At 38.4% G+C, this 23,819-nt stretch overlaps 2 protein-coding genes across 3 annotated transcripts; both read right to left on the reverse strand.

Annotated features, from left to right (window-relative positions):
- Positions 1 to 1,016: 1,016 nt before the first annotated feature.
- LOC149046616 (uncharacterized) lies at positions 1,017 to 9,334 on the reverse strand. 2 transcript variants are annotated; one of them, XM_089205170.1, is made up of 12 exons: positions 8,840 to 9,334; positions 7,341 to 7,707; positions 6,869 to 6,977; positions 6,318 to 6,431; positions 6,000 to 6,045; positions 4,276 to 5,177; positions 4,101 to 4,193; positions 3,925 to 4,017; positions 3,424 to 3,597; positions 2,686 to 2,783; positions 2,333 to 2,463; positions 1,017 to 2,044 (listed from the first exon to the last, which is right to left on the reverse strand). In XM_089205170.1, exons 2-12 carry the CDS (start codon positions 7,703 to 7,705, stop codon positions 1,893 to 1,895), a joined length of 2,277 nt encoding a protein of 758 aa, XP_089061296.1. In that variant the 5' UTR covers positions 7,706 to 7,707; positions 8,840 to 9,334; the 3' UTR covers positions 1,017 to 1,892. The 2 variants fall into 2 exon arrangements, with proteins under 2 accessions (XP_089061296.1, XP_089061295.1); XM_089205169.1 differs by lacking the exon at positions 8,840 to 9,334 and having other exon boundaries at positions 7,341 to 8,218.
- Positions 9,335 to 12,056: 2,722 nt separating this feature from the next.
- Positions 12,057 to 19,763, reverse strand: LOC113670113 (uncharacterized). Its single transcript, XM_089205171.1, has 11 exons — positions 19,180 to 19,763; positions 17,725 to 17,833; positions 17,182 to 17,295; positions 16,862 to 16,907; positions 15,349 to 16,241; positions 15,174 to 15,266; positions 14,998 to 15,090; positions 14,497 to 14,670; positions 13,777 to 13,874; positions 13,424 to 13,554; positions 12,057 to 13,135 (listed from the first exon to the last, which is right to left on the reverse strand). Exons 1-11 carry the CDS (start codon positions 19,641 to 19,643, stop codon positions 12,975 to 12,977), a joined length of 2,376 nt encoding a protein of 791 aa, XP_089061297.1. The 5' UTR covers positions 19,644 to 19,763; the 3' UTR covers positions 12,057 to 12,974.
- Positions 19,764 to 23,819: the final 4,056 nt, after the last annotated feature.

The raw sequence follows: 23,819 nt of genomic DNA on the forward strand, positions 1-23,819 counted from the left end.
TTTCTTTCCTTGGGTCACGTATCCTGTCCTGTGTAAACGCATTCATGAACATATTTAGTCTGACAGATTTACTCAATCAAGTCAATTAGGCTCTCCGAAAACCCAGTCAGGTATGGTGAATTGGAACAACCAGACACTCCTTTGGCTCATAGCTAGCAAGGTCAACAAGTTGGAAAATTTTTGCGTTGCTTTTAATGTCCACGTACATTAAGAGAAAGCAACCCTGATTCCCTCATTCGTCCTTGGCCGTACTCTTACTACGCATGCTCAAACTAGCTAGCTTGAAGCTCTGTCAGGTTCGATCACCTGGAACAAACAAACAAGCACATACGTTAAGATAATTTGGACTTATTTATAACTGAGTTGATAATGTAGATTGGCCACGTTAGAGAGTTTCAAAGCTGACGTTTCGAGTGTCTGCCCTCCGTCAGAGCGAATGGAAACACTTATCTAAGATTGCCTTATCCTGTTGAAAACTGAGGACGTCCAAATGAAGAATCGCAATGTCTTTTTTTTCAGTGTTGTAAGGAACGCACTACCCTTAATTGTAACTCAATTGTAAGGAAGGTCTCTCCAGCTGCCATCCAGCCTTCCTTATAGACAGTCGTCCTTTTAAACATCACTGAGTATAGTTTTCCTGTTTTTCATCAAAACATGTGGAGGTAGAGTAAGTTACATGGGCTGGAGCGTCATTTGACGATAAGCACACGATTTAGGTATCAAATGTGTCAATGGTCGATGTCAGCATTGTTGGATGGTGACTTTGTTTACTGAACACGTGTTGTCACGCAATTTCACGTGTAAAGTAGCTAATTGAGCGTGACCCTCGTGGTGAACACCAGCTGGATAATAACAAACACCACTACTAGCAACCTGTCTTCGTTCGAAGTCTGATGTTTTTACTAAAATAATAACCGAAGAAACTTCTTACCCTAACGTAAGAAATTGAATTTCAAAACACTTTAACCACAAATGAGGGGAAAGGAACCAGCTGGGTACGATCAGAGGGTGTGAACTGTTATATTTTTTTTTAACATTTAAGTCTGCAATAGACTTAGTATTTCGACGGCTAACTTTTATTTTTCACTGAAATCTTAAATAAAGATTCGTCAGTTTACATCTCATCTACTTCTTGTTACATTTTTTAGGTAAGGAATATGCTGGTGTAGATATTGACTCTAAACAACCTTATTTCGAAGCCTGAAGAAGGAGCCTCCCCCCCCCCCTTCCCTTCCTTTTAACCCTTCCTACCCTCCCTGTCCTCCTCGCCTCGCCTCATTTTCTCATGGTTGAAAATTAGTTTCAGGCATAATAAGGACTGTGAACATGATCATACCAGTTATTAAAAACCAAAAATGTCATAATACATGTAACTATAATCTATGAACTTCTGCTTGGATTGTCCGCCATTGATCTAAACGGTTTACATTCTTAAATACGAGATGTGAACAGTTTTCTGAGCGCGAAGTTTGAGGAAAACTTTGAGCTATCAATAGAAAACAAGATCTAAACAATTTTAAACATCGATAGACTCATTTTCAATTAAAATACTATGCTATTCTTATTAATATTAAACATACACGATAACTATTTATCTAAAATTTAGGAAAGTAGACTCTTGTTCATCTTGGTGTGAGAGGTCCTTACGACTTGTCTGCTTTTATTTTACGTAATTCTACGATCACAACACTTTTCATGTGAAAGGGTTTTTCCTAAAATCTAAACAAGAACAGACAGAAAACGAACTATACTATCTCTTTAATTTTAACTTGACTGTTTAAAATGAAACAATTAGCAGTCAAATCGTGTAGGCCAAAAGCGTGGGCGTGTCTGTGCCATGACCTTTTTGTAGGTCGGCGGAGCCTCTACACATAATGCAATTTTCAAAGAATTCAAAGTTTTGAGTCCTCAGAACAAGAATCCCCCACCACGATGGAGGTTTTGTGACTATCATCCAAGCTGTGGTTTGACGTTGCTTTGACTCCCGATGGACGTGAAACATCAAACGACGTTTGGCCGTGTAGAGCCTCAACATCTTCTAAAGCTAGAGGAATAAATTGACAGAGGAAGTTTTCCTTGACAACAAAGACAACCGCACGTAGTACTGACTGAAAAACCTGAAACTCTAAGTATAAAACCGGCAGTACTACATAGACGCACAACCATCATGAGGTAAATGCATTTACACAGGCTTTTTTCATTTAATAACATTACTAATTTAAACAAAGGAACGCTTGATACCATTGCGTCAGAGGGTAATTCAGAGTATTTGTAGTTATTCTCCATACGTTACCCAAGTTATAGAAGTCTAACAGCTTGACAATGTACTTACCTTTACTTTTGCAGATAAAGTTAGATGGTTGGAAAAACAAAACCAGCAAGAATCCCACCAGAGTTAATACTCCAGGCGCCATTACAAACACATGCCGTACGTAGTTGCTAACTGCCCCATTTGAGCTGGTTCTAAATTGAATAGAGGAATTGAGGAGTTTATTAAATCGTGCATAATTTTAAAACTGTTGTTAAATTTCAAATTGTCAAGGATGGCCTAGTCAGGCTCGTAAAGACAAGCCTGTAGAATGTACTTTTCGAGTTTTAACAAATCGGCTGGTCATCTAAACGTTTTATATAGCATGTTTCTTGTTCCTTCCAAGGTACATTACAATAAAGATTTGATAGACCAACCTTTCATCCGGATAAAATTCCTGTATACCAATGATAAGTACACCGCTTGAGATTCTGGCAATTACAGTGATAATGGAAAACACTGATCCACTGGTTTCCTGACAGGAAATCACCGTATTAACTCATTGATCTCAGATGGGAAACCAACATTGGTACTAACATTTACGTAATTTTTAACTCTTTACCCCCAGGCCTAAGACCAACAGGTCTTTAATTTCTCCTCCCAGTGTCACTGCTGAATCAAACATTTACGTCAAGAGAGAAAATGGTAAATGATCGCCAATCAAAATGAAGGTCTTGATTTTCAGAAAAATTCTCCTTGGTAGTTTTATGGTAAATTTATAGAGAGCACTCTGGAAAATTTGCACACTAATCACGGTGTTAATCCAGTTTCGGAACTAGTCCGCGACTGAAACGGTTCTTTTTCAGTACCCTCTGTGACTGGCCTTGAAAACTCGCAACAATCTCTTAACCGATCAGATGTAACTCGGAGTTTCCCAAACTTCAGGCGATCGAACTGTATTTACTTTAAATTCCCATTAGCTCCTTGTAAGAGTTTTATTTCGTTCTGACAAAGAATTGGGATGAGTTTGGATTTTGTTTTGCAACATTCAAAGGAAATTCCACGTCATTTCAATTTCAAAAATGGCTGGTTGGAAATGCACTGTAACTGAACTGATCAGAGTTTGCGACTAAGTCTTTCTTCGAAACCATTAAAACTTGTTTCGAAACACTAACCTTATTTTCCCCTATCAGCTCGGTGATGAAGACCAGTGCCATGACGTACATAATGGACAGACCACTTCCAATCATAACCACTGGTGCATAAGTTGATTGTCTGGTGGAGAAGGTTTGAAAATAGCTCCAAACAGCGCCACCCATCACTAATAAGCTCGCCAGAAGGTAGCTCCACTATGATGTACATATCAATGAAAGAATGAAAGTTACTAAGACTAATTTAACAAATAAAGTTGTTCTTGATTCTGTAACAAGCAAGAAACAAAGAAAAGGTCTGAGAATCGTTTGAGGAATCGAACTTCTGACTACCTTTACTTGAGAAAAGATGGTTCATTTGTCCATTAAGTTAAATAAAGCCATTGAGATGATCGTTGATTTATTGACCCTCTCAGCCAATCATTATCAACGAGTAGATAAGCCGACGTTTGGCGCAATCAATGCATTTCCACTATCACAAAGGTGGAGTGACCAGCTAGAAAAAGCTGTTAATCTAGATCTTACCTTACTTCCAATTTTCCTTTTCAGTTTCTTACACGTTGAACTCGCTAGAGAGCCACTGGTTAAGAGGACGAGTGGAAAATAAGCGGTAGCTGCCTGATTCAGGACAAAAGTAGGATGAGATTATTATAATTATGAAAGAGTTTGAAGACAACTGAGCACTTCAGATTGAACTATACCTTGGGGAATGATAATCTCTCTGTGAGGAATAGCGGTAAATAGCTGTATACAGAGTCCTGCGCAAGGCGTGTACATGTAAAGATAATAGCTACCTGAAAATTAAAACACGAGAAAAACATCACAGGGAGTCAACTAAATCAACAAACAAGGATAGTTGGAAACACGAGGGTTTACCATGTACACGTTTGGATCTTTTAGCCAGTTTTTTAATCCTTTTGGACGTCTTCCCTCAGATATAGAACTTGTCGATTGAACAGGGAGACCATGAAGATCAGGGTTATCCGCTGAAGTTAACGAATTATTTGTGTCATCGCAACCTTCTATTCTTTCGATTTTTCTGACGTGCTGTTTTGGAAAATCTTGCGTACTTTCATCCAGACTCGTTTTGTTGTTAGACGTGTGATCGAGATTAAACCTCTTTCGTTCTGTTCCGTTCATTGACGGCATTTCCAGAAACCCAGAAGGATCGAAAGTCGCAGAGTTTCTTTCCTTCCTAACTGATGTACCGCAAATGCTTTCCTTCCTATCATCATCACCTCCATCATCTTCAAATCCAGAGTTAGAGAGACCAAATTTACAATCATCCGGAAAAAGCACCATTCCATGTTTTCTTTGCTTAAATACGGTACAAAAAGATGTCTTGGGGGCCGCGCTGTTGGTCATTTTCCACATATCTTTATCAGAAGTGTTTTTGATCTCTTCTTGCCTGGCGTTCCACGACTCTTCATCAGTTGCCTGATCATCGTCTATACCGTCCATTGTAACTTGGTTTTCCATGGCACCAAAACATTTTGGTTGTTCGTGCTCTTCTTGTTGTAGTCTCAACAGGATGTCGTCAAAATCAAGCGTTCGTAGACTCTTCTTGCGTTCACTATCAAAATGCTGTACTTCTAGATCAGTTTTCCCGTCGGCAAACATAGAAACAGCAAACTTCTGCAGAAGACTTCGTTTTCTGACACGCACTTCATGGCTTTTGGTTTCTCCACATCCGTCCATCTCATTTTGATGTTCTTCATATTCAGTTGAAGCCATAACCATGTTAGTAAACTTAAAAGAAAGACTGGTCCGTCTAGAATCTTGAGCAAAAAAAAAAAAAACAAGCAATTAACGAACGTCTGTTTTTTCTGTCTCAGGGCTCAACGATAGAATTAAATCATGTCACCTTCACGAACATGTCTTAACTCTTAGTCGGATCAACTATTAACATTTATTCCCTCAAAATGATCTCAATAATACTTTTATAACACGGGATATCTGGACTTCTTCTCGTTTAGTTTTTGTTCTACTTCTTTTCCCGTTGGAACTTGTAAGTGAAAAATCTGAGTAACCCAAGCTAGGCTGAAGGTTTTGCGCTGCGCTGGAAAAAAAGGGTATAGTAACGTTGTCCAAAAAGAAGGAAGGCTAGGTTGACGGATGAAATTCTTTGCCCCATCCTAGCCATCTACTTGGCTGGTTCTTCGAAGTAAAACTCGAGCTGCTAACGTAGTCGACATTTAGCTTCTTAGCGGAATGCAGTCTAGAAATAACTGAAGAGAGCTTGAGGGTTGGATATCCTTACTGTGACCACTAATCTTAATCTCCAATTGACATGCCCTTCTGAACTAGATATTTTGCTTTAAAGAAGACGTTGTCTAAACATTTCTAGATTGGACCACCTGTATCAAACTTGTGGAATGCCTGCACACAGTCATGGTTAATAGATTCTCAAAAATACCGAGGCAACAATACACTAGATATCAAGAAGCTCCATGCAAAAATAAGACCTATTCCCCTTAAGATGAGGACGAGCGGCGTTTTCATCTTTGTTTGATGTGGGAGAGGAAGTTACATCTGCAATTTTAATAGAAACAACGACGGTTTTTAAAATAATGCACCACAGTACATATCCATAGACTTACTTGCATTTTCGGGTCCAAACTCTTCAATGAATTTTCCAGGAGCTTTCTGCAAAATAACGGGAAAGTGGCCAGAGTGGATTATGGATTGCTCTAGATAATGTGTAGACCATACCTCTATCCCTCTGGTCACGCAATGTAACTTCAAGATCCGTTCAGATTAATAGACCTCTTGTAGATAAATCAAATGAAGAACGAAGAAACAATCGCACAAGCGCGCCGCTATTAGCTCCATGGTGTTGTCTGCTTTACGAACGCAAAAATAAGCTTTTGTATGGCCATTATTTGAAAAGGAAATATCTTTCTTGCTTTCTGTCTCACCGTAAGATCCGTTGTGACCCTTTCTTTACTCTGACATTTTTGAGGTTCCTTTGTACCAATGTGGAAGATGGCTGCAAAGAAGAGTCCTGTTCCAGTCGCAATCCACGAGAGGTACTGTTTAGAAAAGAATTAATCAACTAGCATCTTAACCCTTTAACTCACCGAAATGATTAACTTGTAACCTCTCCCTGTAGTAAACATACATTCTCCGGCCAACAGCTGATGAGAATAGTCGTACTTATCAGATAGAAGTTTTTATCTTGATTCAACACTAAATTCTGAAAATTATTTTATGAGGAAATGTAAAGCAGCTCCAAGAGAGAATTGACAGTCAGATCTTGAAAGTTGCAAGGTTCGGGACAAAAAAAATATTTTTAATGCCAGCAGAGATGTGTGGAAAGAGGCTGAAAGGCTGCCAGGCAGCGCAGGGAGAGAAAACCAAATTTCTCCAACCCGTTTTTTAATTGCGTTAATTATTATTTCATTGTATTAAGCCTCCGCCTGATTGTCAAAGCATATTGTAGCATAGAACTATTAACGCATTTATTTACCACAAAATCTGGAAGGCTCTCAGGTCCCAGAGTATCGGTATTGTCTTGTCCGAAAAGGCTCCAGGCGATCACGTATATGTAAATACCACTTAGGAAACTGAACATTGTCCTTTTGAACATGAAAAAGAGAAGAATAAGAAAAATTGCTTTTAGATATCGCGTTTATCATTCCTACAAGATTAGTTAGTAAAAAACGGCCTCAGAGTGTCCGTGCTTGAGTTGGGTTATATAAACGTTATACAAGTAATTTATAGAAGTATATTTAAAATAACTACGATTGCCGTATGAACTATGTGTCTTAAAAAAGTCTCCTGAAGCAAACTTCATGGCACTAAGAGCTGTACATTCTCGACGGATTATATTGTGTGGATGACGACGTACACTAGACGTCTATCCTCCAGTAGATCTTTGGTAAGAGCCAAACAAAATGGGTGAACAGTTAATTCAATATAATACTATAAACATAGCAAACCTGATGGCGCTGAGATCTGTTAGTTCTTCAACCGACACAGCTGAAGTTGTGATGAAAGCCAGGTGATTTATCTCCACCACGCTAAAACACATGTTATACAGTGAGTACAAGAAACCGTAATAGACGATCGGAAGCCAAGTTTGATGACTTCCACTACAGAGAATGCAACGGTTGACGCAGAAAGGAACTACGATTCCCATAAATACTGTTGCCATAAGATGCCAAGATTTTCGCATTCCAATTTTCTGTGAAAGAATGGGTACTTTAACCATATCACCGAGGTAACCAGAGATTACTGAAGTCAAAGCGTCGACAATTTGTCCAATGAGTATTATAAGTCCAGTGTCCGCAGCTGAAAGTTCCATTACTTCCATGAAAAATAAGAGACCAAATGAAAACATGCGCTTGCAAAGGTCATTGAATATAATTCCCGCTGCACACAGTAACATTTCTCTTGTACGCATTGTAAAAGCGAGTCTCATTGGTCTAAACACGCCACACTCTCTTTCCCCCGCTTAAACCTGCTTCAATTCCATGGGAAGCCTATTTGTACCACTTTTATATGGGTGTGTGGGTGTGTGACGTTCCCACTTGATAAGGAAATCATGCACCAATCACAGCTCGCTTTTTGTTGAATAAATTTCCTATTGCACAATAGCTGTTCTCTTGTTTGCATTTTAACCAGAGATGGTTATATGCTAGATGAAAACTTTGCAAATTACTTGGATAAAGATTCACCATTATTATCTTGAATCATGTACAAGTTAACTTGATGCTGTCCTTAAATACAACCTCAAAAGTAAATCCCTGCGTGACTGACTGCTTGAAACTTCATGGGTTGTTATAATTGGAGCAATTGAAACTAAACCTAAAGCCTCACACAGGAAAACAAGTTGCAGTCTTTTATGGCCAGTAAGGTCAATCAACGGCTGAATGCATGATAAAAACTGATGAATCTGTACGAAGCTTAATTCCACATTTTCGAGCACTTAAAATGGAGCTCTGAGCAGACTTGCGCAAAGGTAGAAGGTTTTTTTTTATTAAATTAGAGTTATTTTTTATGACTTTTACGAAGCAAGAGGCAATGGTACTTAAGTAAACCGATTTACGCTTATATTAGCGTTGTAATGAAAAGTAAGTTTAGGAGAGTCTGCTTATGAAATAAAAACTTTGCGTCATCATCTGATTAGCAAATTATTACATTTTGACGTGCTTCCGTTTTGTTATAGATCAAAGGTGTCGTCAAAATGTGCTCGTGGCACACGAGGCGCAGCCGAGTGTATAATTGATGTTCTTACCACATTTTGACATATTATATGATCTTTAACTGTAAATCCACGTCAACACGTAATCTGTTTATTTTAGATGATAAAAAGGCAAAATTGCGTGGATGACGACGTAAACTACACGTCTATCCTCCAGTAGATCTTTGGCAAGAGCCAAACAAAATGTGTGAACAGTTAAGAGTAACTCAATATAATACTATAAACATAGCAAACCTGATGGCGCTGAGATCTGTTAGTTCTTCAACCGACACAGCTGAAGTTGTGATGAAAGCCAGGTGATTTATCTCCACCACGCTGAAACACATGTTGTACAGTGAGTACAAGAAACCGTAATAGACGGTGGGAAGCCAAGTTTGATGACTTCCACTACAGAGAATGCAACGGTTGACGCAGAGAGGAACTACGATGCCCATAAAAACCGTTGCCATAAGATGCCAAGATTTTCGCATTCCAATTTTCTGTGAAAGAACGGGTACTTTAAATATATCGCCGAGGTAACTGTCCAATGAGTATTATAAGTCCAGTGTCTGCAGCTGAAAGTTCCACTACCTCCATGAAAAATAGGAGACAAAATAAAAACATGCACCTGCAGAGGTCATTGAATATACTTCCCGCTGCACACAGTAACATTTCTCTTGTACGCATTGTAAAATCGAGTCTCCTTGGTCTGGACACGCACTCTCTCTCTCTCTCCCTCACTTAAGAATGCTTCGATTCTATGGGAAGCCCATTTCTTCCACTTTTATATGGGTGTGTGACCAAGGGTCTGTATAATTGCCAAGAAAAACTGATGATTGATGATAAGTAGACTAATTATTGAAATTTCCATGATTGAAAGGAAGTTGATTGAGAAACATTGATGGAAATTCGAATCGAAAGTCACGTTCAAGGCCACCTTCCATGACCTACATTTGGCGGATTATTAACTACTTCTTTTAAAGCATTGACATCGGAAATGAGTTAACCATCTCTTTGGAAGAAGAAATATGAACTGAATAACCTCCTTCGGACTGTCATCGTTACTTGGATATCCAAGTCACATGTTTATATAGTCAGTGAACTGACCCTACGTAATTGGAAGTGCCAAACTAAAATGGTCACCATAACTACAGGCTGAAACGCGACTGATTTTGGCTTGTTTTGAGTCATTGATCCAAATTAGAATAATTTACAGTTGTGGATTGCAAAAGCAATTATTTGAAGTAAAATGCAGTTCCAAACCATCTGTTCACTTTCAACTTTCTTTCATATGCAGGCAATTTAATCTTAAGCAAGTAATTGCACTATGTCTTTCTTGAAAGACAATTGTTAGACAATGTAGTTCTATTCGAGCAACCATTGTTTGTGTCCATCAGTAAAGATACCACTGTCTCAGAACTCAAACATCCCGTAACCATTCACTTAACTTTACCATAACCTTGTGTATGGTTTATCCAACAAAACCCACGCATATTATATTTCTGGAAATAAATTATAGTTTTGTGTCCTTAGAAAAAGAATGAACTGCAGCGACGGAAGAGTTTTGATTTGCATCATACCACAACTTTGGCGTTCCTTTGTTTCGGAGAGAAGCTGAGGAAATGAAACATCAACGATAATTGATCTGCTTGAGCCTCAACATCCTGTGTGTCTCCACAGGAGAAATGGCACTCGTAAAGGTTACACATTGGAGGGCATACAACAATATATGAAATAACACTCCAAACTTACTTTCAAAAACAGAGGAATTAGAACAAAAAGCAGAGAAAGTCTTTGCGTGGGTATACGATATCTTGCGTAAAAGAATAAATTTTTGTGACCATTCGCTTGGAGAGGAGTCTGTGTATATTCAATCATTCTGCGTGATTACCAGTATGCTAGACAGGCATGTGAATTAAGATTTAAATCAACGTTGTTACCTTTCGTTTGGAAGCAAACTTTTGACGGTTGGAGAGGCAAAACCAGTAGGAATTCCACCAAACAGAATACTTCAAATGCCATTGCTTACGCATTTTGCACGCATTTGCCAACAGCCTCGCTTGAGCTAATTTGAATCGAGAGTAGGAAATTGGGTACATCAGAAAATAGTAGATTTTAAAAAGTTGAAAGCTAATGAAAAAATTTTAAGGGTGAACTCGAGCCTACAGGGCACTTTTCTGTGCAAAGTGAACATGAAATTGAATTCATATTTAGAGTTCTCATCAATTCAATAAATTTGCATTGCAGCCATCAATTTATAATTTGCTCTTGTCGCGCGGTTGTTAAGTAACTACACCGACATTAGAAATTTACAGAGTGCTGTTCTATTATGGAAAAAAAAGAAAGGTTCTGGGGAAATTTAGATTGACTATTATGTTTTAGTGTTTATTTTGCATTGGCTAGGAAATGCATGCGATTTAGAGAAAAGAAATGGTGCGATTCGTGACCCCAGTCAGATTGCAGGAATCACCAGGGATTTTCAAAGTGAATATAGTATGCGCATTTATTCTGCATACTCTGTCTGCTGGTTCACGATATTTGGACCCTTGAAATACGGTTCGAGATCTCTAAGCGAAATCAATCCAGAAATCTCTCTGGAAAAAAGAGAGCTAGGTAAATTGACCGTAATAACGAAAGCTCGGTTGGAAAGTGTCTTTTCAGTGGCCTGCACTCGAAAAATTGCTAAGGCAAGACAACTTTCCGACCTGTCTATGCGATGTACCAGTGTCGTAACAAATAAGAAATTTCGGAAAGTATATGTATATTTTTTTTTTCAGTAATTGAACTATAAGTTTACTGTAAGGTTTGGCAGATTTTCTTTACTTGGGTCACGTATCCTGTCCAGTGCAAACGCATTCATGAACATATTCAGTCTGACAGATTTACTCAGTCAAGTCAATAAGGCTTGGGGACTAGGCGACTAGGCAATTAGGCTCTCTGAAACCCAGTCAGGTATTGTTAATCGGAACAACCAGACACTCCTTGGCTCGTAACTAGCTAGGTCAACAAGTTGGAAAGTTCTTGAATTTTTGCGGTGCTTTTAATGTCCACGTACATTAAAAGAGAAAGCAACCCATTTTTCTTGCGACTAAATTTGATACCACTCAACCATAGAATCGAAACGTTTCAACAAAGGAGAAAATAGAAAACCATTGGAGACAAAAGGCCCTGATTCCTTCATTCGTCCTCAGCCGTACTCTTACTACACATGTTCAAACTAGCGAGCCTCAAGCTCTGTCAGGTTCGATCATCCGGAAGGAACAAACAAGCACGTACGTTAAGATAGTTTGGATTTATTTATGACTGAGTTGATAATGTAAATTGACCACGGTAGAGAGTTTCAAAGCTGACGTTTCGAGAGTTAACCATTCGTCGGAGCGAATCGTATTCGGCCGTACTCTTACTACTCATACTCAAATTAGCTAGCTTGAAGCTCTCTCAGGTTCGTTCACCTGGAACAAACAAAGACGTATTTTAACATATATTACTTGGTTTTATTTATAACTGAGTTGATAATGTAAACTGGACACGTTAGAGAGTTTCAAAGCTGACTTTTCGATTGTTAGCCCTCCGTCAAAGCGAATAGAAACACCTACCTAAGATTGTCTTTTCCTGTTGCAAACTGAGGACGTCCAAATGAAGTATCGCAATGGTTGTCTTTATATCCAGTGTTAAAAGAAACGCACTACCCTTAATTGTAACTCAATCGTAAGGAATGTCTCTCCAACTGTCATCCAGCCTTCTTCAGAGACAGTCTTCCTTTCAAACAACCCTGAGTATAATTTTCCTGTTTCTCATCAAAACATGCGGAGGTAAAGTAAGTTACATGGGCTGGAGTGTCATTTGACGATAAGCACACGATTTAGGTATCAAATGTTTCAAGGGTCGATGTCAGCATTGTCGGATAGTGACTTTGTTTACTGAACACGTGTTGTCACGCAATGTCACGTGTAAAGTAGCTAATTGAGCGTGACCCTCGTGGTGAACACCAGCTGGATAACAACAAACACCAATACTAGCAACCTATCTTCGTTCCAAAAATGTCATAATACATGTAACTATAATCTATAAAAACTTCTGCTTGCATTTTCCACCATTGATCTAAAGGTTTCACATTATTTATTCCGAGATGTGAACAGTTTTCTGAGCACGAGGTTCGAGGAAAACTTTGAGCTATCAATAGAAAACAAGAAGATTTAAACAATTTTGAACATTGATAGACTCATTTTCAATTTGAAATCTAAACAAGAACAGACAGAAACGAACTATACAATCTCTTTGATTTTAAAACGAAACAATTAGCAGTCAAATCGTGTAGGCCGAAATCGTGGGCGTGTTTGTGCAATGACCTTTAAGTAGGTCGACGGATCCTCTACACATAATGCAATTTTCAAAGTTTTGAGTCCTCAGAACAAGAATCCATCACCACGATGGAGGTATTGTGACTATCATCCAAGCTGTGGTTTGACGTTGCTTTGACTCCCAATGGACATTGGTAAACTTGAACATCAAACGACGATTGGCCGTGTAGAGCCTCAACATCTTCTGAAACTAGAAGAATAAATTAACAGAAGAAGTTTTCGTTGACAACAAAGGCAACCACATGTAATACTAACTAATAAACCTGAAGCTCTCAGTATAAAACCGGCAGTACTAAATAAACGCACAACAATCACGAGGTAAATGCATTTACACAGGCTTGTGTCATTTAATAAGATTATTAATTTGAACAAAGGAACGCTTGTTACCATTGCGTCAGAGGGTAGTTCAGAGTATTTGCAGTGATTCTCCATACGTTACCCAAGTTATAGACGTCTAACAGCTTGACAATGTACTTACCTTTACTTTTGCAGATAAAGTTAGATGGTTGGAAAAACAAAACCAGCAAGAATCCCACCAGAGTTAACAGTCCAGGCGCCATTACAAACACATGCTGTACGTAGTTACTAACCGCCTTATTTGAGCTGGTTCTAAATTGAATAAAGGAATTTAGGAGTTTACTAATCGTGCATAATTTTGAAACTGTTGTTAAAATTTCAAATTGTCAAGGATGGCCTGGTCAAGCCGGTAAAGACAAACATGTTGAATGTACTTTTCGAGTTTTAACAAATCGGCTGGTCATCCAAATGTTTTAAATACCATGTTTCTTGTTCCTTCTAGGGTAAATTACAGTAAAGATTTGATAGACCAACCTTTCTTCCGGATAAAATTCCTGTATACCAATGATAAGTGCACCGCTTGAGATTCTGGCGATTACAGTGATAATGGAAAACACTGATCCACTGGTTTCCTGACAGGAAATCACCGTATTAACTCATTGAACTTAGATGAGAAACCATCATTAGTACTAACATTTACGTATATTTTGATTCTTTACTCAATAAGACCTACAGGTCTTTAACTTCTCCTGACAGTGTCAATGCTGAATTAAACATTTACGTCAAGAGACAAAAAGGTAAATGATCGCCAATCAAAATAAAGGTCTTGAATGTTAGAAAAATTCTCCTTGTTAGTTTCATGGTAAATTTATAGAGAGCACTATGGAAAAACATTCACCCTGATCATGGGGTTAGCCAAGTTTCGGAACTAGTCCGTCCGTCATTACCCTCTGTGATTAGCCTTGAAAACTTGCAAACAGTCTCTCAACTGATCAGATGTAACTCGAAATTTTACCAAACTTCAGGCGACCTAGCTGTATCTACTTTAAACTCTCAGTAGCTGCTTGTAAGAGTTTATTTCGTTCTGACATAGAGTTGGGATTAGTTTGGATTTTGTTTTGCGACATTCAAAAGAAATTCCATGTCATTTCAAATTAAAAAATGGCTGGTTGGAAATGCACTATAACTGAACTGATCAGAGTTTGCGACTTGCTCTTTCTTCGAAACCATTCAAACTTGTTTCAAAATACTAACCTTATTTTCCCCGATCAGCTCGGTGATGAAGACCAGTGCCATGACGTACATGATGGACAGACCACTTCCTATCATAACCACTGGTGCATAAGTTGATTGTCTGATGGAGAAGGTTTGAAAATAGCTCCAAACAGCGCCACCCATCACTAATAAGCTTGCCAGAAGGTAGCTCCACTATATGTGCATATCAATGAAAGTATGAAAGTTACTAAGACTAATTTAACAAATAAAGTTGTTCTTGGTTCTGTAACAAGCAAGACACAAAGAAAAGATCTGAGAATCCTTTGAGGAATCGAACTTCTAACTATCGTAAGTTGAGAAAAGATGGTTCATTTGTCGAGTTAAGTTAAATAAAGCCATTAAGATGATCGTTGATTTATTGACCCTCTCAGCCACTCATCATCAACAAGTAAATAAGCTGACGTTTGGCGCAATCAATGCATTTCCACTATCACAAACGTGGAGTGACCAGCTACAAGAACCTGTTAATCTAGATCTTACCTTACTTCCAATTTTCCTTTCCAGTTTCTTACAGGCTGAACTCGCTAAAGAGCCACTGGTTAGGAGGACGAGTGGAAAATAAGCGGTAGCTGCCTGATTCAGGATAAAAACACGATGAGATTATTATAATTATCAATGAGTTTTAAAACAACTGAGCACATCAGATTCAACTATACCTTGGGGAATGATAATCTCTCTGTGAGGAATAGCGGTAAATAGCTGTATACAGAGTCCTGTGCAAGGCGTGTACATGTAAAGATAATGGCTACCTGAAAATTGAAACAGGAGAAAAACATCACAGAATGTCAACTAAATCAAGAAACAAGGATAGTTGGAAACGGGAGGGTTTACCATGTACACGTTTGGATCTTTTAGCCAGTTTTTGATTCCTTTTGGACGTCTTCCCTCAGATGTAGAACTTGTCGATTGAATAGGGAGACCATGAAGATCAGGGTTATCTGCTGAAGTTAGTGAATTATCTGTGGTATCGGAACCTTCTATTCTTTCGATTTTTCCGCCATGTTGTTTTGGAATACTTTCATTCAGACTCGTTTTGTTGTCAGGCGTGTGATCGAGATTTAATCTCTGTCGTTCTGTTCCGTTCATTAACAGCATTTCAAGAAGTCCAGAAGGATCGAAAGTCACAGACTTTTTTTGCTTCCTAACTGATGTAACGCAAAGGCTTTCCTTCTTATCATCATCACCTCCATCATCTTCAAATCCAGAGTTAGAGAGACCAAATTTACAATCATCCGGAAAAAGCACCATTCCATGTTTTCTTTGCTTAAATACGGTACAAAAAGATGTTTTAGAGCCCGCGCTGTTGGTCATTTCCCACATATCTTTTTCAGTAGTGTTTTTGATCTCTTCTTGTCTAGCGTTCCACAACTCTTCACCAGTTGCATGATCGTCGGCTTTACCGTCTATTGTAACTTGGTTTTCCATGACACCAAAACATGTTGGTTGTTTCTGCTTTTCGTGTTGTAATCTCATCAGGATGTCGTCAAAATCAAGCGTTAGTGGACTCATCTTGTGTTCACGATCAAGAAGCTGTACTTCTAGATCAGTTTTCCCCTCAGCAAACATAGCAACGACAAACTTCTGCAGAAGACTTCGCTTTCTGACACGCAATTCATGGCTTTTGGTTTCTCCACATCCGTCCATCTCACTTTGATGTTCTTCATATTCAGTTGAAGCCATAACCATGTTAATAAACTTAAAAGCAAGACTGGTCCGTCTAGAATCTTGAGCAAAAAAACAAAACAAGTAATTAACGAGCGTCTGTGTCAGGGTTCAACGGTGGAACTAAATCGTGTCAATTTCAGGAACATTAGTTTTTGTTCTACTTCTTTTCCCGTTGGAACTTGTTAGTGAAAAATCTGAGTAACCCAAGCTAAGCTAAAGGTTTTGCGCTGCGCTGAGAAAAAAGTTTTAGTAAAGTTGTTTAAAAAGACGATCCCTAGAAGGGTAGGTTGACGGATGAAATTCTTTGCTCCATCCTTGCCATCTACTTGGCTGGTTCTTCGAAATAAAACTCGAGCTACTAATGTAGTCGACATTAGCCTGTTAGCGGAATGCAGTCTAGAAATAACTGAAGAGAGCTTAAGGGTTGGATATCCTTACTGTGACCACTAATCTTAATCTCCAGTTGACATGCACTTCTGAACTAGATATTTTGCTTTAAAGAGGACGTTGTCTAAACATTTCGAGCAAAATTGGTGCTGTCTCCTGATTGGACCACCTGTATCAAACTTGTGGCATGCCTGCACACAGTCATGGTTAATAGATTCTCGAAAATACCGAGGCAACAATACGTTTTTGCGTTTTTCAATTTTTGTCGTTCATTACATATCCATAGCCTTACTTGCATTTTCGGGTCCAGACTCTTCAATGAATTTTCCAGGAGCTTTCTGCAAAATAACGGGAAAGTGGTCAGAGTGAATTACAGGTTGCTTCAGATAATGTGTAGACCATACCTCTATCCCTCTGGTCACGCTATGTAACTTCAAGACCCTTTCAGATTAATAGACCTGTTGTATATGAATCAAATAAAGAACGAAGAAACAATCGCACGTGCGCGCCGCTATTAGCTCCAAGGTGTTGTCTGCTTTACGAACGCAAAAATAAGCTTTTGTATGACCATTATTTGAAAAGGAAATATCTTTTTTTTGCTTCCTGTCATACCGTAAGATCGGTTGTGGCGCTTTCTTTACTCTGACATTTTTGAGGTTCCTTTGTACCAATGTGGAAGATGGCTGCAAAGAAGAGTCCTGTTCCAGTAGCAATCCACGAGAGGTGCTGAATAGAAAAGAATTAACCGACAAGCATCTTAACCCATTAACGCCCAGAAATGGTTAACTTGTAACCTCTCTCTCTTATCCATCCAACAGCTGATGAAAATACTCATACCTATCAGATAGAAGTTTTTAATCTTGATCTAACACTAAATTCTGAAAATTAATTTACAAGGAAATGCAAAGCAGCTCTAGGAGAGAATTGACAACCAGATCTTGAAAGTTGGGATGTTAAGCACAAAAAAAAAGATTTTTAATGCCAGCAGAGATGTGTGAAGGGAGGCTGACAGGCTGACAGGCAGTGCAGGGAGAGAAAACTAAATTGCTGCAACCTTTTTTTAGTTGCTTTTTTTTTTTAGTTCGTCGTATTGAGATTCCGCCTGTTTGTCAAAGCATATCGTGGCATAGAACTATTAACGAAGCTGCTACTTACTACAAAATCTGGAAGGCTCTGAGGTCCCAGAGTATCGCTATTGTCTTGTCCGAATAGGCTCCAGGCGATCACGTATATGTAAATACCACTAAGGAAGCTGAACATTGTCCTTTTGAACAAGAAAAAGAAAAGAATAGGGAAAATTGTTCTTAGATGTCACGTTTATCATTCAGGATAAGTTAGGTAAAAATGGCCTCAGAGTGTCCGTGCTTGAGTTGAGTTATATAAAGTTATACAAGTGATTTATACAAGTATATTTAAAACAAATACGATTGCTGATTGAACTATGTGTCTTAAAAATAGTCTTTTTAAGCAAACCTCATGGCACTAAGAGCTGTACATTCTCGACGGATTCAGTTACAGTTGTAATAAAGGTGATTTATCTCCACAATACTCAAACAAATGTTATACACCGAGATCAAGAAGATGTAATAGACAATTGAAAGCCACCCATCATGATTTCTATTACAAAGAAAACAGCGGTTAAAGAAAAAAGGAATGATAATGCTCATTAAAACTGTTATAAAAAGGTGCCAAGATTTTCGCCCGCCGGGATTCTTTGAAAGAAAACTTTTAAATGAAAAATTAAGCTGCCGCCAGAGGTCGTTGAATAACTTTCCTACCGCGCACAATAGCGAATCTCTTCTCCGCATTTTAACCAGAAGGTAGACGTAACCAGTTCATATGAAAACTTCGCAAATTAGTTGGATAAAGATTCAACATAATTATCTCGAATCATGTACAAGTTAACTTGATGCTGTTCTTAAATGCAACTTCAAAGACAGATCCCTGCGTAATTGCCTGCTTGAAACTTCGTGGGGTGTTAGAACAGGAGCAACTGATCCGAAACTTGAAGACTCATACAGAAATACAATTTGCAGTCCATTATGGCCAATAAGGTCAATCAACGGCTGAATGCATGATAAAAACTGATGAATATATACGAAGCTTAATTTCACATATGTGAGCACTTAAATTGGAGGTCTGACAGACATACAGATAGGTAGAAGGTTTTTCATTAAATTAGTGTTATTTCACATGACTTTTACGAAGCAAGAGGCAATGGTGCTTAAGTCAAACGACTTACGCTTACATTAGCGGTGCAGTGAATAGTAACTTTGGGAGAGTTTGATTATGAAACAAAAACTTTGCGTCATCATCTGATTAACAAAATTATTACATTATGACGTGCTTCCGTTTTGTTATAGATCAAAGATGACGTCAGAATGTGCTCGCGGCACACGAGGCGCAGCCGAGTGTATAATTGGTGTTCTTACCACAGTTTGACATATTATTCAACAAGTAATCTGTTTGTTTTAGATGATAAAAACACAAAATTGTGCGGATGGCGACGTAAACTATGCGTCTGTCCTCCAGTAGATCTTTGGTAAGAGCCAAACAAAATGGGTGAGCAGTTAAGTTTAATTTGATATAATACTTTTAAAAATAGCAAACCTCGTGGCGCTAAGATCTGTTCGTTCCTCAACCGACACAGCTGAAGTTGTGATGAAAGCCAGGTGATTTATCTCCACCACGCTGAAACACATGCTATACAGTGAAAATAAGAAACTGTAATAGACGATGGGAAGCCAAGTTTGATGACTTCCACTACAGAGAATGCAACGGTTGAAGCAGAGAGGAACTACGATTCCCATAAATACCGTTGCCAGGAGATGCCAAGATTTTCGCATTCCAATTTTCTGTGAAAGAACGGGTACTTTAACCATATCACCGAGATAACCAGAGATTACTGAAGCCAACGAGTCGACAACTTGTCCAATGAGTATTATAAATCCAGTGTCCGCGGCTGAAAGTTCCATTACCTCCATGAAAAATAAGAGACAAAATGAAAACATACGCTTGCAAAGGTCATTGAATATACTTCCCGCTGCACACAGTAACATTTCTCTTGTACGCATTGTAAAAGCCAGTCTCCTTGGTCTAATCACGCCACTCTCTCTTTCTCCCTCACTTAAGAATGCTTCGATTTTATCGGAAGCCCATTTCTTCCACTATTATGTAGGTGTGTGACGTTCCCACTTGATATGGAAATCATGCACCAATCACAGCTCGCTTTTTGTTTTCCAGATTTCCTACCCCAGCCCTCACAATATTTTACTCTGACTAAAACGAATCGAGCTCGAAACGCATTAAGTTAATCTTTTGCATCATTTGAAAACCTAGATACTATGACTGAGTGCTTCTTTTCTTGGCGGTTTTAATGGCTTTTTAGGATATATAATGTTTGGTTTCTCCATTGAAAATCACAATAGATCGTGAAAGACCACAGAAATTTAATTTGATTTCTGGTGCAATTCGTATCCACAGTAAATGTTTTGTTCTTATTACACACACAATAAATTGACCTTCCTTAGAGGAACTCGCTAAATCATAGATTAACGCTAGAACTTGGTTATAGTTTATTATTCTTGACAGTCATCAAATTGATAAAGATCGAGGTTGATGATAAGTAGACTAATTATTGCAACTTACGTAATTAAAAGGGAGTTGATTGAGAAACATTGATGCAAATTCGACTAAGTCTCGTTCACCGCCATCTCTCATGACCTACATTTGGCCGATTATTAAGTAGTGCTTTTAAAACACTGACACTGGAAATGAGTTTACCATCTCTTCGGAAGAAGAAATATGAACTGAATAACCTCCTTCGAACAAGGAATTATCGTTACTTTCATATCCAAGTAAAATGTTTGTTTAGCCAGTGAACTGACCCTAAGTAATTGAAAGTGCAGAAGCGCGATTGATTTTGGCTGGTTTTGAGTCATTGCTATAAATGAGAATAATTTAGAGTTGTTGATTGCAAAAGCAATTATTTGAAGTGATATGCAGTTTCAAACCATCGGTTCACTTTCAACTTTCTTTCGTATGCTTGCATTTTAATCTCAAGCAAGTAATTGCACTATTGTTAGACAAGGCAGTTCTATTCGGGCAATCGTTGTCTGAGGTCTACTTCAGTAAAGATACTGCCGTCTCAGAACTCAAACATCCCGTAACCATTAACGTAACTCTACCATAACCTTGTGTATGGTCTGTGCAACAAAACCCACGCATATTATATTTCTGGAAAGAAATTATAGTTTTGTGTCCTCAGAAAAAGAATGAATCGCAGCGATGGAAGAGTTTTGATTTGCATCTAACCACACCTTTAGCATTGCTTTGTTTCGGAGAGAAGCTGAGAAAGTGGGACATCAAACGATAATTGATCTGCTTGAGCCTCAAAATCCTCTGCGTCTCCACAGGAGAAATGGCACACGTAAAGGTTATGCATTGGAAGACATACAACAATATATGAAATAACATTCCAAACCTACTTTCAAAAGCAGAGGAATTAGAACGAAAAGAAGAGAAAGTCTTTGCGTGGCTAAACGATATCTTGCGTAAAAGAATAAATTTTTGTGACCATTCGCTTGGAGAGGAGTCTGTGTATATACAATCATTCTGCGTTATTATCACTATGCTACACAGGTATGTGAATTTAGATATATATCAACGTTGTTACCTTTCGTTTGAAAGCAAACTTTTCACGGTTGGAGAAGCAAAACCAGTAGGAATATAACCAAACTGAATACTTCAGACGCCATTGCTAACGTACTTTGCACGTAGTTGCCAACAGCCTCGTTTGAGCTAATTTGAATCGAGAGTAGGAAATTGGGTACATCAGAGTATAGTAGATTTAAAAAAAGTTTAAAGCAGTAGAAAAAAAATTGTAAAGGTGAACTCGAGCCAAGAGGGCAATTTTTCTGTGCAAAGTGAACATGAAATCGAATTCATCTTTCGAGTCCTCATAAATTCAATAAATTGGCATCGTAGCCATCAATTCTTAATTTGAGTAATGGCGAAACTAAAAGAGACTCTTGTCGCGCGGTTGTAACGTAACTAGACCAACATTAGAAATTTACAGAGTACTGTTCTATTATGGAAAAAAAGAAAGGTTTTGGGGAAATTTCGATTGATTATTTTGTCTTAGTGTTTATTTTGCATTGGCTACGAAAAGAATGTGATTAAGAGAAAAAAATGGTGCGATTCGTGACCCCAGTCAGACTGCAGGAATCACCAGGGATTTTCGAAGTGAATGTAATATGCGCATTTATTCTGCATAGTCCGTCTACTGGTTCACAATATTTGAACCCTTGAAATACGGTTCGAGATCTTTAAGCGAAATCACTTTAGAAATCTCTCTAGAAAAAAGAGCGCTATGTAAATTGACCGTAAAAACGAAAGCTCGTTTGAAAAGTGTCTTGAAAAGTCTGTTCAGTGGCCTGCACTCGAAAGATTGCTAAGGCAAGACAACTTTCCAAGCTATCTATGCGACGTACCAGTGTTGTAACAAATAAGAAACGTCGGAAAGTATATGTTTGTGTCCAGTAATTGAGCTGTAAGTTCACTGTAAGTTTTAGCAGATTTTCTTTCCTTGGGTCACGTATCCTGTCCTATGTAAACGCATTTATGAACATATTCAGTCTGACAGATTTACTCAATCAAGTCAATTAGGCTGGAGGGACTAGGCACCTAAACAATTAGGCTCTCTGAAACCTAGTCAGGTATGGTGAATTGGAACAACCAGACACCCCTTAGCTGGGAAGGTCAACAAGCTGGAAAATTCTTGAATTTTCGCGGTGCTTTTAATGTCCACGTACATTAAAACAGAAAGCAACCCATTTTTCTTGCGCCTAATTTTGATACCACTCAACCATGGAGTCGAAACGTTTCAACAAAGGACAAAAATGGAAAATCATTGGAGTTAAAAGGCCCAGATTCTCTCATTTGCACTTGGCCGTACTCTTACTACGCATGCTTAAACTAGCTAGCTTGAAGCTCTGTCGGGTTCGATCACCTGGAACAAACAAACAAGCACGTATGTTAAGATAATTTGGTTTTATCTATAACTGAGTTGATGATGTAAACTGGGCACGTTAGAAAGTTTCAAAGCTGACGTTTCTAGTGTTAACCCTTCGTCAAAGCGAATCGTACTTGGCCGTACTCTTACTAGGCATGCTCAAATTAGCTAGCTTGAAGCTCTCTCAAGTTCGTTCACCTGGAACAAACAAAGACGTATATTCACATATATTACTTGTTTTTATTTATAACTGAGTCGATAATGTAAATTGGCCACGTTAGAGAGTTTCAAAGCTGACTTTTCAAGTGTTAGCCCTTCTTTAAAGCGAATGGAAGCACGTATCAAAGATTGTGCTATCCTGTTGAAAACTAAGGACTTCCAAATGGAGTATCACATTAAATCACTCTTCGTTTCAATGAAGTCGATATTCCCTGAATGTTGCACGATTGCGGGATAGATTTAGATTGAATTTTAAGCGTTCGCGTGTGCCGCAAGAAAAAAAAAAGTAATTATAAAACAATAAAAATGATAACAGACTTGATACGCACGAGAAATATAGCATGTTGAATCTTCTTACCCTTATTAGATTTCTGCCTTGTCTGTTCCCTGAATGTTGCACGATTGCGGGATAGATTTAGATTGAATTTTAAGCGTTCGCGTGTGCCGCAAGAAAAAAAAAAGTAATTATAAAACAATAAAAATGATAACAGACTTGATACGCACGAGAAATATAGCATGTTGAATCTTCTTACCCTTATTAGATTTCTGCCTTGTCTCTTACGGCCGTTTGTAACGATATTTTATCAAATTTCTTTGTACCGCGTGTTGTGCACCATAATGATAAGGAAATTTGGCTTCTACTTCACTTAATTAACATGTGTTCAGCATTATAGATATTCCTGCTTATGACCTCTAAACCCCGAAATCACACATGATACGCTTGGGCCGCCTGTAGTATACCCCGTTTTGTGCACACGGAAAGCCAAAGATATAATCATGGCGATACAAATCGTTTCCGTCCTTATCTCCCTTATAAGTTTATCCTTAATCTCCTTTCGCCAATTTATTTTTCGACATTTACAATTCGGTAATACCTGTGAGAGACATAAAGACTTTAAGTTGCATATCAATTTCAGTCTAAAAATATAAACTTGGTTTGTTGCAATTCAGTACTTTCGTGTTTCAAGCTAGTATTTCCATCCCGAGCATACCCATCAGACTGTCTCAAATCTAATTC

This window comes from Pocillopora damicornis, chromosome 4 (genome assembly GCF_964200805.1).
Source record: "Pocillopora damicornis chromosome 4, jaPocDami1.2, whole genome shotgun sequence".
Lineage (NCBI taxonomy): Eukaryota > Metazoa > Cnidaria > Anthozoa > Scleractinia > Pocilloporidae > Pocillopora > Pocillopora damicornis.

Bases quoted from the DNA above. Each gene is read 5' to 3' on its own strand.
- LOC149046616 (XM_089205169.1), bottom strand. From the start codon at position 7,822: ATGAGACTCGCTTTTACAATGCGTACAAGAGAAATGTTACTGTGTGCA. The intron at 4,018-4,100 runs GTATAGTTCAAT...GTCCTGAATCAG, and splicing joins AGAGATTATCATTCCCCAAG to GCAGCTACCGCTTATTTTCC. The intron at 2,045-2,332 runs GTAAGTACATTG...TTATTCCTCTAG, and splicing joins CTTTATCTGCAAAAGTAAAG to CTTTAGAAGATGTTGAGGCT.
- LOC113670113 (XM_089205171.1), bottom strand. From the start codon at position 19,643: ATGCGTACAAGAGAAATGTTACTGTGTGCAGCGGGAAGTATATTCAAT. The intron at 15,267-15,348 runs GTAAACCCTCCC...TTCAATTTTCAG, and splicing joins AAGATCCAAACGTGTACATG to GTAGCCATTATCTTTACATG. The intron at 13,875-14,496 runs GTTAGTATTTTG...ATTTCCTGTCAG, and splicing joins AGCTGATCGGGGAAAATAAG to GAAACCAGTGGATCAGTGTT.